The sequence below is a fragment of the Ambystoma mexicanum genome, chromosome 4q (assembly GCF_040938575.1).
Source record: "Ambystoma mexicanum isolate Mex_15411 chromosome 4q, UKY_AmexF1_1, whole genome shotgun sequence".
Lineage (NCBI taxonomy): Eukaryota > Metazoa > Chordata > Amphibia > Caudata > Ambystomatidae > Ambystoma > Ambystoma mexicanum.
This window is the reverse complement of record NC_090928.1, coordinates 1,236,195,702-1,236,209,528: the sequence shown is the minus strand read 5'-3', so window position 1 is coordinate 1,236,209,528 and position 13,827 is coordinate 1,236,195,702. Positions and strand designations below refer to the sequence as shown.

General features: G+C 52.6%; 1 protein-coding gene across 2 annotated transcripts in view; it reads left to right on the top strand.

Moving 5' to 3' along the window:
- Positions 1–8,695: 8,695 nt before the first annotated feature.
- Positions 8,696–13,827, top strand: part of LOC138468306 (zinc finger protein 318-like) — a 616,069-nt gene continuing 610,937 nt past the window's right edge. The window contains exon 1 of one of the 2 annotated variants that reach the window (XM_069608799.1): positions 8,696–9,131. In XM_069608799.1, coding sequence (XP_069464900.1) covers positions 8,862–9,131 — 270 coding nt within the window. In that variant the 5' untranslated portion in view covers positions 8,696–8,861. The remainder of the gene's footprint in view (positions 9,132–13,827) is intronic. The other variant, XM_069608800.1, reaches the window with a different exon arrangement.

Here is a 13,827-nt window from a genome sequence, read left to right as displayed (position 1 = left end):
ATCTAAATGTGGTGCTGATGGCACTGTGCCATAAACCTTTCGAACCAATGGCCACGGTGGACCTCAAGCACCTGTCATGGAAGGTGTCCTTTTTGGTCGCCGTTACTTCAGCAAGGCGTGCAAGTGAGTTCCAGGCTTTGTCGGTGGAGCATCGCTTTCTTGGTCTTTCACAAGGATAAGGCGGTCCTACGGACAAATCCTACTTTCGTGCCGAAGGTGGTATCGGAGTTCCATCTGAACCAGTCAATCTCCCTACCAGTCTTTTTTCCGAACACTGCCTCAGATGCAGAAAGGGTTCTGCATTGCCTCAATGTTAGAAGGGCTCTTAAATTCTATCTGAACAGAACATCCAAGCTTAGGAGTTCTCCGCAACTATTTGTGACCTTTGGTAATCCACAAGGTAAGCAGGCCTCTAAGGCGTCTATTTCTCGATGGGTCGCTGCCTGCATTACGGAGTCTTACACCGTCCAAGGGCTGAATCCTCCTAAAGGTATTCCTGCACACCTGGTGCGGGGTAAGGCAGCCGCGGTTGCCTTTCAGAAATATGTCCCCTGGGAGACCATCGCAAAGGCGGCTGGCTACTTGGGCCTCCCCAACTGCTTTTTGTAAGCATTGTCTAGACATGAGCTCAAGACCTGATGCTCAGTTTGGTCAGGCTGTGCTGAAGAACTTTTTTCAGTAAGGGGTTTTTTCCATCCACCCATAGTTCCTGTAAGGAGTGCTTGGGAATCTCACATAAGTATGGAGGAAAGGGGGCGGAACGTAGGAGTATAACCAGGTTACTCACCATTGTGACCACCTTACTCCTAGTCCATAGTCCCCTTTCCTCCATACGCCCACCCGCTGTCCCCTCTAATAAGGTTCCTCTGTTATTGCTAAGAGGTCTTGGACCTGGCAATAGAAAAGGACTGATGGGCGATGCGGAGCCGAGATGGGCGGGGTTGCAGCCGCGTGCCGGGCCCCGCGCAGAAAGAGAGGAAGGACAAAAAATGTTTTGCAAAATTTTTGGATGCTTTTTACAAAGTGCTCTGGTCCCGTCCCACAGGACGGAGGAATGTCCCATAAGTATGGAGGAAAGGGGACTATGGACTAGGAGTAAGGTGGTCACTACAGTGAGTAACCTGGTTAAAAAGCTTCATAAGAAGATTCCATGATGGCCGCCGCGACCGCTCCACTGTGAGGAGCGCGCTCCTCCATGGCACCCCGAAAAAGGAGCAATAAGCAGCGTTAAAAACAAGACCCCATGGTAGCAAAGGGGACGAACCGAGAACCAAGCGGTCCCCAAGAAAATTCCAACCAGAAAATTTGATGGCAGAGAAGGGCAGAGTGAGCGGACCTGAGACTGCCAGCAGCGATGCCTGCGTGGGGACTGGCAGCCGAGCCGAAGAAGATCAAAGAGAACCCCCGCAGGTGGTGCAGAAGACCGTTCAGCCACGGCAACATAGGCAAGACTGGGGAGTGTGAGCGGACCACCGTGGATCCCTGGCGGCCGACAGGTAGAGACGAGGCTGCCGGACACCAGTGCACCCGCAAGGGCCGGGACGCACTGGCGCACGCACCGCAGCAATCCAGCAGAGCGGCGCGGACACCCAGCTACAAAAGTAAGGAGGGGGAGCTGGTAGTATTCCCCTGAAATCCTGTGTCTGCCTGGGCCCCATACAGCAAGCCCGGCTCTGCAGGGCCCCCATGAGCTGTGATGCGCCCCAGGTGGCGGAGGGTAAGCAGGCATAATTAAGGGAGTCGGCAGCCATGAAGCGGACGCACGCAAGCCGCTCCCCTACCAAACAAGGGACATGGAGGTTTATGAAAGCATCTTCCCCAACGCACCATAGCCTACACTTGGAAGGGGAGCCCCTACGGCAGGAGACCCGCAGCATACCTGGACCCAGGCAAACGACATTCAGCAACATCAGAGGCAAACTGCAGTAATAGAAGGGCGACAGCACTAAGTCTCCTGCAGCACCCCCCCCCCCCGACCAAGGAAGGAACCCGGCGGGGATGGAGCGTGCTCCCAACCCCCAGCATTGGACTCTGGAGGAGAGCACTGCTTCGCTCCACCACCCACCCTCACGAAAACTGAACCTGCCGTGCAAGATTAACGGAGAAGAAACTCCAGGGGGGCAAGAGTGTACTTAGAGGCCCATGAACGGTGTGTGCAAAGGGGGGGGGGGCACCCCAGGAAGAAATTCAAGAAGCTCCTGGGCCAGTGTGACACCACAACCTTGACCACTTCAAGCTCACTTTTGAGTGTACTAGCCCCACAGACCCTAGGGGGCAACCAACCCAGGCTCTAAAGGTGAGCTAGACCCCCCATGGCGCACAGGAGGGAGAGAGGAGCATACCCTTCATACATAACAACTGGCCAATACCCCAGGTTCAAGAGGAACCTGAGAGGCCTGGGGAGATGTCCTGCACAGTAAGGTGCAGGTAGGCACTCGCCATCACCCGGCAATGTTGCGCAACAAGACCAAGGAGGCCAAAGAGGGCCCTCCAGCGGTCAAGGTCTCAAAAAAACAGGAAGGAACCCTCCAAATGCTATGGAGAAAGGAGGGGGGGAGCCCGGAGGAAGAGGATCCAGCGGTGACAGAGGCAGGGACCCCCCAATGCTACCACAGGGGAAAGAGGTCACAAGCAAGGTGCCGCAACAGTGCTTTAAAGGCATTCAGTGACCAAATGACGGCTACCCTTAAGACACAATTAAGCCTAATACACACAATGCCTGCAGGAAATCAAAAGCAACATAGTTTAATTGGGTGACAGAATTGATACAAATGAAAACACCATTCAAGAACTCAGTGAAGAGACCCGGAAGATAGCTGTATTCACAGAGCAGCTGGCGGTAGCGACACACAACATGGAGCTCTAAGCAGAGGACTTGGAGAACATCTAAGGTCTAACATCAGGGTGAAGGGGCTGCCAGAAAGTGTGAGTGATGCCGACCTGCAGCACACGTTCAAAGATTTGCTGGACATACAGGCTGGGGGAGAAATTATCATATAGAATTCACTGCATGGGGGGTCCACAGCGAGAAGAACCTGGGGCCAGGCCAAGAGAAGTAGTGCTGGCTTTACATCGATGGCCAAATACACACTAACAAAGAGGAGGCGTGGGGGCTGGGGGTGGCTTAACGGCCATGTGAGAGGCTATGTTTCTTACAGGCTCCCAGAGATCCGAAATGATCCTGGAACGCTCGTGAGGCGGAGGAGGCGATTGGAACTCACACAGACCCACAGGTGCATGAACGTGCAAAGCACGCGAGGCACCAAGCTGCAACTACAGCTGAGACGTGAAACTAAAGTTATGCGCAAAACAAGGAAAGACGGAGGATTGAAAGTGCGCAGCTGGCAAACTTCGACGGGCTGGTGCCGCGGTCAGAGTCAGTGGGGCATCATTGATGGACGTGGACAGCGCCGGAGGAATCATGCCTGGGGAGTCTTTCTTGAACTCAGAAGAAGGACCAAATGCTCTCAGCCTGCGCCATAACGGGATCAGCCCTCTCGTCTCTGGTGACTGAACAGAGAAGGGAGAGCCACTGTATGACAAGAAACAGTGTCTGTAGAGGGTGGTATTTGCGAAGCAGGCAGGCAGGCAGGCTTGCAGACCGAAGCAATGGCGCTTGAAGTGCGGTGCCGGTGCCCTGAGTTAATTCAAAGGAACCCAGCTTTGCACGGATATAAACAGCAGGACAGGAGGATACATCGCCTCGCGAGCGCGGCGGCTGCGAGGCAGGCTGCAAGATTGTAGCAGCAATACCCGATTGGCAGTGCAAGTGCCCCAGAGAACGCATTGGAGGAGCCTTATACATACATGGACCCATGCGCCACTGGAGAACAAAGCGAGAGGATACTTTGTCTCCCGAGCGCGGCAGCTGCTACAACTTGCCCAGCACAAGGGAGGAGGGAGAGCTCCCCTTGTCTCACGCACGGAGGGTGAGACAGGCTACAAAGCCCCTCTTGGAACATACTTAAGTGTGGTAAGGGCACGCCACCTGCAATGAAGTAAAAACCAAGGATGTAGTAAAAACCAAGGATTCTCAAACTTAGGTGATTTTCCACCGTGTGTGTAAATGTGACTGAGTACCATAAAGAAAAAAATTGCATTGTGAAACCTAGGCCTTTCTCCGTCTATTCTGGATTCTCAAACTTAGGTGTGTCTCCCCTCCCGTCTTAAAATTAGCATTTTGTGATCTCTTTAATCCAGAGTGTCGTCTTGTCCCGTTGCTCAAGTTGCTTGCCTCTTGCTGTCCCGTCTGCCTGCTCTAGTTGTCCTTTCTAGTGTCTCCCCCCCTCCCACCTACTCTATGGTGCTCTCTGTCTCTCCTATCTTTTCCAACTGCTTCTCTTTTGACTATCCTGCTCTCCTCACCAAATCTGGTAGGAAGAAGTTTAAAGAGGACATCCTGATCTCCAACCCAGGCCTCCCCATCGCTCATTGAGACATGGTTCACGGCCAGCTCTATCACTAGCTTTGACACACTCCTACCTGATGGCTACAAGATCCTCTCCACACCCAGGTCCAACCGCTCTGGTGGGGGTGTAGCCCTGATCTTCCCTGAGTGGATTCCTGCCTCTGTCACTCCTACGCAGGACTACTACCCTTTTGAATGCCTCGTCTGCAGGCTCTCTCTCTCCCCTAGCCATTCCCTTACTGTGGCTACAATCAGCCACCTGGTCAGATCTCCTCCTTCCTCTCTGAGTGGGCGGACCTCTCCTCCTCACTCCTGGCCTCAACCACTCAACTCCTCCTTCTTGGCGACTTCAACATCCACCTGGATGCCTCCTGCCCTCCCTCTGGACTCTTTCACGACCTCTGCGACTTGCTCTCACTCACTATTCTCCCCTCTGGCCTGACTCACTCTGCAGGGCACACTCTGGATGTTCTGATCTCCTCAGACCTTCCCCTCTCTGTTCCTCTCTCCACTCCTCTCTCCTGGAGCGATCACTGTCTCCTCTCACCTCACCCTCCCTACCCCTTACGCCAAGCCACTTCCATCCACCTCCTCGGTCATCCGACCCATTAAGCGCGTGTCAGCTGAGGCTTTCACAACCACATTCTCACCCACCCCGCCCTCTTTGGCTGACTCTCACCCTGACACAGCGCTCTCCACGCTCCACTCTGCTATATTTGATACTCTTGATATCCTTACCCCAGTCATGTGAATCCCCCTGAAGCACAAATCCAAGTGCAACTCCTGGTACGACTCAGACCTTGTCACCCTAAAACGCAAGTGCAGGTTGGCAGAGAGGATATGGCATGCTTCATGTACACCCTCTGACAAACTGGCCTGCCGCCTGCTCCAAAAGGTAATACCGGCTCTATGTCCTAACCAGGAAGAGATCTCATATCCAAGCCCGCGTCTCTGCGGCAAACAACAACTCGGCTGAACTCTTTAAAATATGCAAGGAACTGGCCACTCCTGCCGCAGTCTCTACCTCTCCTGTCCCTTCCCAGGCCATCTGCACAGCACTGGCTTCTCACTTCATCTCTAAAAATCAGGACATCCTATCCTCACGCTCATCCTATGCCCTCCCTCCCCCTACTCCCTGCTCTTCCTCTGGCCCTTCTGCAGCCACCTCTCCACCCCCGTTCTCCGCGGATGAGGTTTCTAGACAAGTCCGATCTATGAAAGTCTTGTCGAAACAGGTTCACCCCTGTTCCTCTAAAACTATCAAGGACCACATGGACTCCCTGGCTGATTTCTGCATCACTCCTTTGCTACTGGAGTCTTTCCATGCCCCCTGAAGCACTCCCTTGTGCCACCTCTTAAGAAACCCTCTGCCGACCCCTTCTCCCCGGCTAACTATTGCCCAAGCTCCATCACTCGCTTCCTGGGCAAGCTCCTAGAGAAACTTGCCATCTCCCAGCTTAATCTCCACACTGAATCTGTTGGTTGCCTTCATGACCATCAGTCTGGCTTCAGAGCTGCCAGAAGCACGGAAACTGCTCTCCTGAACATCCGTGAAGACCTGCTCTCCAACCTTGATTCTAACATCCCTTGCGTCCTCATCTTGCTTGATCTCTCTTCTGCCTTTGACACTGTCAGCCATGGCATCCTGCTCAACCGTCTCCGAGATAACCTGGGTATCACTGGTCAGGCTCTGGCGTGGCTGACTTCTTTCCTCTCTGACCGGCCCTCCCAGGTCCAACTTTGGTCCTTCCTCCGTGCTATCTTTTTCTCTACCTGTGGTGTCCCCCAGGGGTCTAACCTCTCTCCCTGGCTGTTCAACCAATACCTGGCACTCCTTGCCCACCGCATCGCCGCTCTATGCCCCAACTTTCAGTGCTATGCGGATGACACCCAGCTCATTTTCAGGCTACCCTCTGCCTCCTCTCCCTTCGCTCATCTCCGACTGTCTGCTATCCAGAAGTGGTGTGCCGCCAATGACCTCTGCCTTAATGCCAGGAAGACTGAGATTCTTCTCATCGGCACATCTGCTCCCTCCTTCCATGTAGGTCTCTGGTCAGCCTCTCTTGGCCCTCTTTCTGCTCCCACCTGCAAGGCTAAAAACCTTGGGGTCGTCTTCAACTCCACACCCTCCTCACATCTCTGACATCTCTAAAAAGTCACACTACCAGCTGCTCCTCCTCAGAGGTATTCTTCCTTTCCTCTCCTTCCCCCAGAAGCTCACTGTCTCCAGAGCTCTGGTTCTCTCTAGGCTGGACTATTGTAACATCCTCTTTCTAAATCTGCCTGCTTCTACTCTCGGCCCTCTGCAATTTATCCAGAACAGGACTGCGAGACCTGTCCTTGGCCTCAAGCCCAGGGATTGTCATCTCGCCAGGACTGAAATCTATGCACTGGCTCCTTCGACAACATCGTCCCACCCGTCCCATAAACCAGCACTCTTCACTCTAGACATACATATGCCATCCATCCATTCACACCCAGGTGCCCCCTTCCTTCCCAACAGAGGGCTCCAGCCCTCACTCAGACCCACATGCTCCATCATTCCCCCCATCATATGCCCTGCCGCTCCATTCTAGATATACAATGCCCCCCACAGATCCAGACTCCACCAAGATGCCAATCCCTTCCTCAAGACCCATACCATGATGCCCCATCCTCCTCCCACACAGCAAGATGGCCCTATCCCTCCCCAACCAATGAGCACCCATCCCTCCCTCCAGACCCACACCAATGTGTCCTATGCCTCCCTTCACACCCACAACAATGTCCTCATCCTTCCCGATCCACACCCATGTGCCCCATCCCTCCCCCTCACACCAAGATGCCCCACCCTCCAGATGCACAGATATCCCCTTCCCACCCACACCCAGATGCTCCAATCCACCCTCCAGACCAACAGATGCCCCATACCTGTTCCAGACTGACACCAATGTGCCACCATCTACTGCAGACCCCACCAACATCCCACCACCCCTCTATCTACACAGCAAGATGCCCCATCCTGCCCTCCAGACACACACCTAGATGAACCACCCCCCCCAGACACAGACCCATGTCCACATCACTCCTATGAAACCCACACCAATGTGCCCCCATCCCCTCCCTCCAGACCCACACCAATATGCCCCATGCCACTCTCCAGACCAACAGATGCCCCATACCTGTTCAAGACAACACCAATGTGCTCCATCCATTGCAGACCCCAAGATGCCACCATCCCTGCCTCCAGGCCCACACCAATATGCCCTCATCCTCCCCAGACCCACACAAATGTGCCCCATACCTCACCCACACCAATGTGACCTCATCCCCTCCCTCCAGACCAACACTGATGCCCCCATCCGACCCGAACCAGGATGCCCCATCCCTCCCTGCAGACCAACACCAATGTATCCCCATCCATTGCAGACAAGCGCCAGCGGACTACTCCGGTGGTGATAGTGCGTGGTACAAATATCTTTTAACATTAACCCCACCAAGATGCCCCCATCCCTCGGTCCCCAAATCAAGATGTCCCCATCCCGCCCCCAGACCCACACCTGGATGAACCATCCCTCCCCCACACCAATGTCCCCACCCCTTCCATTAAATCCACACTGCTGTGCCACCTCCCTTGCTCCAGACCCACACCACTGTGTCCATATCCCTCCCCCAGACCCACACCACTGTCCCTATCCCTCCCCCAGACCCACACCACTGTGTCCCTATCCCTCCACAGACCCACACCACTGTGCCCCATCCCTCTCCCAGACCCACACCACTGTGCCTCTATCCCTCCCCAGACCTACACCAATGTGCCACAACCCTCACTCCAGACCCACACCACTGTGTCCTTATCCCTCCCTCCAGACCTAAGCTGAACATGATTTTTAACGTACATGTAATTTTCCACTCCCCATCTCAACCTGGCGTCTTGCAGGAAGGTTCACGGTATCCCGAAGAAAACGCAAATTGTATTCTCAGCCAGCCAAGAACACACGGATTGCTGTCGCTCTTGCAGCCTGTGCCTTCCCGGGTCATCTCAGAAAAATGACGAGGGACAAGACGAAGTCAGGCGCTCCAGGTTTTTGCATAAACGTCCCCGGTATACCGAAGAAAATGGCCACTAGCACCTGCAGCCTTCCCGACCCCAGCTGAGCGCTCACTGACAGTGCTCCGGAAAAAGTCACAGTGATTGACGTGGGAAGTCACGTGAAGAAGAGTGGGCGGGCCGTTGCTATGGTCCGTTTCTCGGATGGGAACTAGTCGCTAGCTACCGTACGTCCACCCCCCAAACGTTGCGTGCTCGCACCCGTCCCTTTTCCAGTTGCACTTGCGCGCGCACGTCCTCCTCCTCCTCCTCCGCATTGTCCCCCCGCAGATCCCCGGATGTGGACGTTCTCACAGACCCTGACGTTGGATTTCCGGTTCTAACCTTACCGGGGGGCCTTCGCCCTAGAACCCGTTTTCCGTCATGTATCGCCCCCGTTCGCTGAGCCCCGATCGCGGCCTTCTCCCGCCCCGCCCATACCCATCTCCGGCGCCGGTCCTCCCGTCTCTGGCTCCCATTACACCGATGCCACCCCTACCGCCGCTGCCCCCGCTAGCTCCCCTACCCCCGCTAGCAGCCCTACCCCCGCTAGCACCCCTACCCACGCTAGCACCCCTACCCACGATGGGTCCCCTGGGAACGTCCTCTTTACCGCCATACAGACGGGAGACTGGAATGGACCTTCCACCCAGGGTGAGTACAGGGGCACACATGCCAACCCTCCCGATTTCGGAGAAGGGCCAGACATGTTTTTGGACAAAAATGTTGCTATTTTTCATTGAGCAAAAACCCAACTCCTCCTGCACTGTTCCTTCCCACCGTGCAAGGCAATGGGGCTAACCCACTTCTCCTTTTCAAAGCATCCCTCTTATTCAATCTTAAATGACAGCATGTGTGCAGGAAGGAATGGTGAAAATGTGCCATGTGATAACCTGAACAGTGTTGGTAGTAGAGATTGCGGTTGAAACTGCGCTCCAACGGTGAGGACCTGGAGATAATGCGGAGGGGGAGGGGGATCTGACAGGAAGAGTTGTGGCTGGGGCAGGGAAAGGGTACTCTGCTAGAGCGGTTCCAGCAGAGTAGGAAAAGGGGCATGGGCAGGGGTGTTAATGTTAAAGGATATTTATATTGCACACTATCACCACCGGAGTGGTCCCCTGGCAGCTGTGAAAAAACGGGAGGGGCGGGGGGGGAGTTAGAGGGGATCAGCTGGATAAGTGCAAGGGAGCAGTGATGTGCTGTTGGCGGCCACAGCCTGGAATTCCGTTGGCTGGGCTTGGGGTGTTATACTGCTGGGAGAGGTTGTGTGCTGTTGTGCGGGTTTATGGCTGCTTGTTTTGTTGTTGCACTGTAGTGAAGTTTGTGTGGATTGTTGTGTTGTAGGTTTGTGGTTGTGTTTGGTTAGAATTTGAGAAGTGTATGCAGAGGGTGAGGTTGTTAGTGGGTTGGTTAATTGGCATTGCTGGCTTGAAGTGAGTCTACGTTTCTGTGTTTCTGATCAGGTGGGGTGTGTGGGAGTCTGAGTCTACGTCCAGATCAGGGCTGTACGATACTCACAGCCCCTTTCCCATACAGCATTCGTTCACATGCATAACTTGCCCAAGTTGGGCACCGGCTGCCTATGTGACCCCTGTTTGTAAGCGGGGTGGACAGGCGTTTGTGCGTCCCCTGCAGTCTAGCCTGGAAAGCATTCTCAATCTAGTCGGAGGGCGGCATCGGTTGGCCCGGGTTTACTCCCCGCCCCCTGCCCCCATGTGTTGGGGCTGCTCGGCATCTATCGCTTATTAACGCACGCTCCATCCCTGCACACGCTCTAGATATTGCAGATTTCATAGTCACAGAAAACCTTGACTTTCTCGCGATCACGGAAACTTGGCCCTTCTCTGACCCTGGCCATCCCAGACAACTATTCCATTATCAGGTGTGACAGGGACACCAATCAAACTAAGGGGGTGGACTAGCCTTCATATTTAAGAGTTCACTTAACCTCGGAGCTGCCAAGAGCCTGCAGCTACCATCAGCTGAACTACTGTCTATTAAACTGCCGATCTCCCCTAATCACACGGCCACTATACATCTCCTTTACAGGCCCCCTGGCCCGACCTCTTCATTCGCAGAGGACATTTCATCTATCCTAGCTACCAGTACTAAGCCCAACTCACAAATCATTATATTGGGAGACTTCAATCTAGGCTACCAAGATACGAATGACACCAAAGCCTTTGACCTAGAAAGAGTCCTGGCCGACTTCGGTCTCACCCAACATGTCAATGAGCCCGCCCACATCAAGGGTCGCACTCTTGATTGGGTCTCTGACTTGAACTGTGCGCTTAACGTCACCTCTGTGTTGCCATGTGCATGGTCTGATCACCACAAAATATCATTCTCCATTAATTCCACTCCACCCACAGATAAACCCAACCTTGCCCCTCCCAATTCCGCATGCAACAAAAAGGATATTACGGTTGAGAAATTAGTCCCACCTATCCTTCCTCTTTTGAACTCGGCGTCCACTACGTGCTCGGACCCCACAGTGCTAGTAGACACTTACAACCGCGTCTTGCTAAAAGCCCTCAATACCATTGCCCCCTTCAAACTGCGCAAACAAAAACCGCGGCTCCACCTTAATTCCTCGTTTACCCCGCACTTACGTGACCTGCGCAAAGAAAAAAGAAAAGCTGAGGCCCATTGGAAAAGCTCACCTTCTCTAGTCAACAAAAACAACCTCACCACAGCTTCCCTTACCTACAAAGAAGCCATCCTAGCTGCTAAAAAGGAAGTATATAACAAAAGGATCACTCAAGCCCAATCAAATACCAATGCACTCTTCAAGATCCTTAAGGAATTGGAGTCCCCTGTTGCCCCGCTTGATACATGCTCCCCGGACACTGAATGGTGCTCCAATATTCAAAAGGCACTGCTTGATAAAATTGCCTTGCTCCAAGACAAGATTAACACTAAAAAAAAGTCACCTGGCAGCCTCAACGGGTAACCCTCCATCATACAAAACCCTTTCTCCCAAACACTCCGTCCAACCTTTCAGTTTCTCACCCCTCACCATTAAGGAAGTCGAAAATATCATAACGAAGCTTAAGCCTTCCAATTGCCAAGGTGACGCCTGCCCTGCACCGGTCATAAAGGAAGCTGCACATGATCTTGCCCCTTTCATTACCTCTTTCGTTAATGCCTCTTTCAAATCGGGCATTGTACCTGACAACCTTAAGGATGCTTGGGTCATCCCATTAATCAAAAAACCTAATCTTGATCCCAGTAATCCTTCTAACTACAGGCCCATCACCACGGTGCCTTACCTTCTCTCAATATTCTGGACCGCGCAGCCTATCTCCAAATCCAAGACTATCTTGAAACCAACAATCTTCTAGGGCTTACAAAATCTGGCTTCCGTCCCAGACACGGTACTGAGACAGCCTTAATCGACTTGAAAACCCAAATTGAGGAGCTGAAAGACAAGGGCAAACTGGCACTCCTGCTCCTCCTTGATCTTTCAGCTGCCTTTGATTTGGTCGATCACCAAATCCTCTGCCACCACCTCAAAATTGCGGCCCACTTCTCCGACGCAGCCACATCTTGGATTAGCTCTTTTCTGGCAAACAGAACCATTAGGGTCTTCTCTCCCATAGCCGCAGCTGATCCAGCCCACGTCCCGTGCGGAGTTCCACAAGGATCTTGTGTATCTCCCACACTTTAAAACGTGTTTACTAAACCGCTCTTTGATATACTTGACTATCTGGGTGTCTCCTACACTAATTATGCGGATGACACCCAGATACTCATCCCTATCACTGGCGATTATGTAACAGATGCCAAAGCTCTCAATACAGTCTACACTGTCATTCAATCCTGGATGGCTCACCATGGGCTCTGCCTTAATGATGGAAAGACAGAATTAATCATTCTTGGATCTCAATACAAACTCACTAAACCAGACCCCAAGTTCAATTCCTTCATTATTGATGGGAACAATATTAAAGTCTCCAACGTCACTAAAACACTTGGAATAAATCTCGACTCGACTCTATCCCTCGATCGACAAACCAACGCAGTTGTCTCAGCATCATCCTATACTTGAAAATTGATTACAGCATGTTGCCCCTTCTTGACTACGGAGAACTGTCTGATTCTCGCCAGAACCCTCATCATGTCCAAAATCGATTACTGCAACGCCCTCTACCTAGGGACTAGTCAAAGAAACATTGATAAACTCCAGGTCATGCAGAACACCGCCATAAAGCCAGCTCTCAGCGTTCCTAGGCGTTCCCACATATCTAACACGAGACGCAACTTGCACTGGCTACCCATCACTCACCGCATATCCCTCAAAGCACTTGTTCTAACACAGAAGGCCCAGAACAGCGCAGCCCCGGCTTACCTTTCCACGCGCTTCATACAACAACTAGACCACTAACATCTTCTCAGGCTCATACGCTGACTATTCCCATTTTCAAGCTACAGACAGCCGGAGGCTCTAGCTTCCCTGTCCTTGCGGCTAAGCTCTGGAACTTCCCAATGCTCTCAAACGTTCCTCACATCTATGCCTTCAAAGCTAAAACTAAACTGTGGTTACATGAACGGGATGCCCTTGCCGCCTCTTTATAAGCCTTACATCTGTCAATTTCATTACCGACTGCTCATTGTACATAGACTGTTTTATACTGCATTCTTAGATTCACTCCTCTCTGTTGATGCTCTGAACTCTATGTAAATATGTGTAAAAATGTATAGTGTATCTATTTGCTGTAACTTGTAACCACCTCCTTAAACATGCGCCCAGACGCCCCGGGGCAAGGTGCGCACTATAAATAAACAAAATAGAAATACAAAAATCGTTTTATTCGGTTGAATGATGTTCTGTTGGCAGCTTCAACTCGGTATACACCGGGTGCTGAGCTTCGGTGCGGGTATTAGATCGGTGTCAGTCCTCGTGTGCTGTTGGTGTTGCTTATGTGTTGTTGCGGTGTTGTGAAGTGCGTGCGGGTTGTTGTGCGAGAGATGGTTGTGTGAGATTTTAAGTGAGAAGTCTGCAGAAATGCAGAGTTTTTTGTTAGTCGGTTGTATGAAGGTTAACAGAAGTTCAGAAATCTGAGGCACTCGCCAATCCTTCCAATTTCATCGGGGTGGGAGAAAGGCTGCGCCTGGCTAGGTTTCGGTTTGTGTGGAGCTGTCCTCGCCGTTCTATTTAGCCTGCTCTGTAGGTGTTCTAATGCCGATGGATTGCTTAGTGTGGGTTGGGTGTCTATTCTCCTCCTTGGGTGCTGGGCTGGCGTGGCGGACTCCTCTCAAACTTTCTGTCTAAATGCGTCTGCCGGTTTGGATACGGTACTTTCGGGAGGAGTGGGTGAGTCATTTAGGGCTTTCGTCTGGGTCTGAT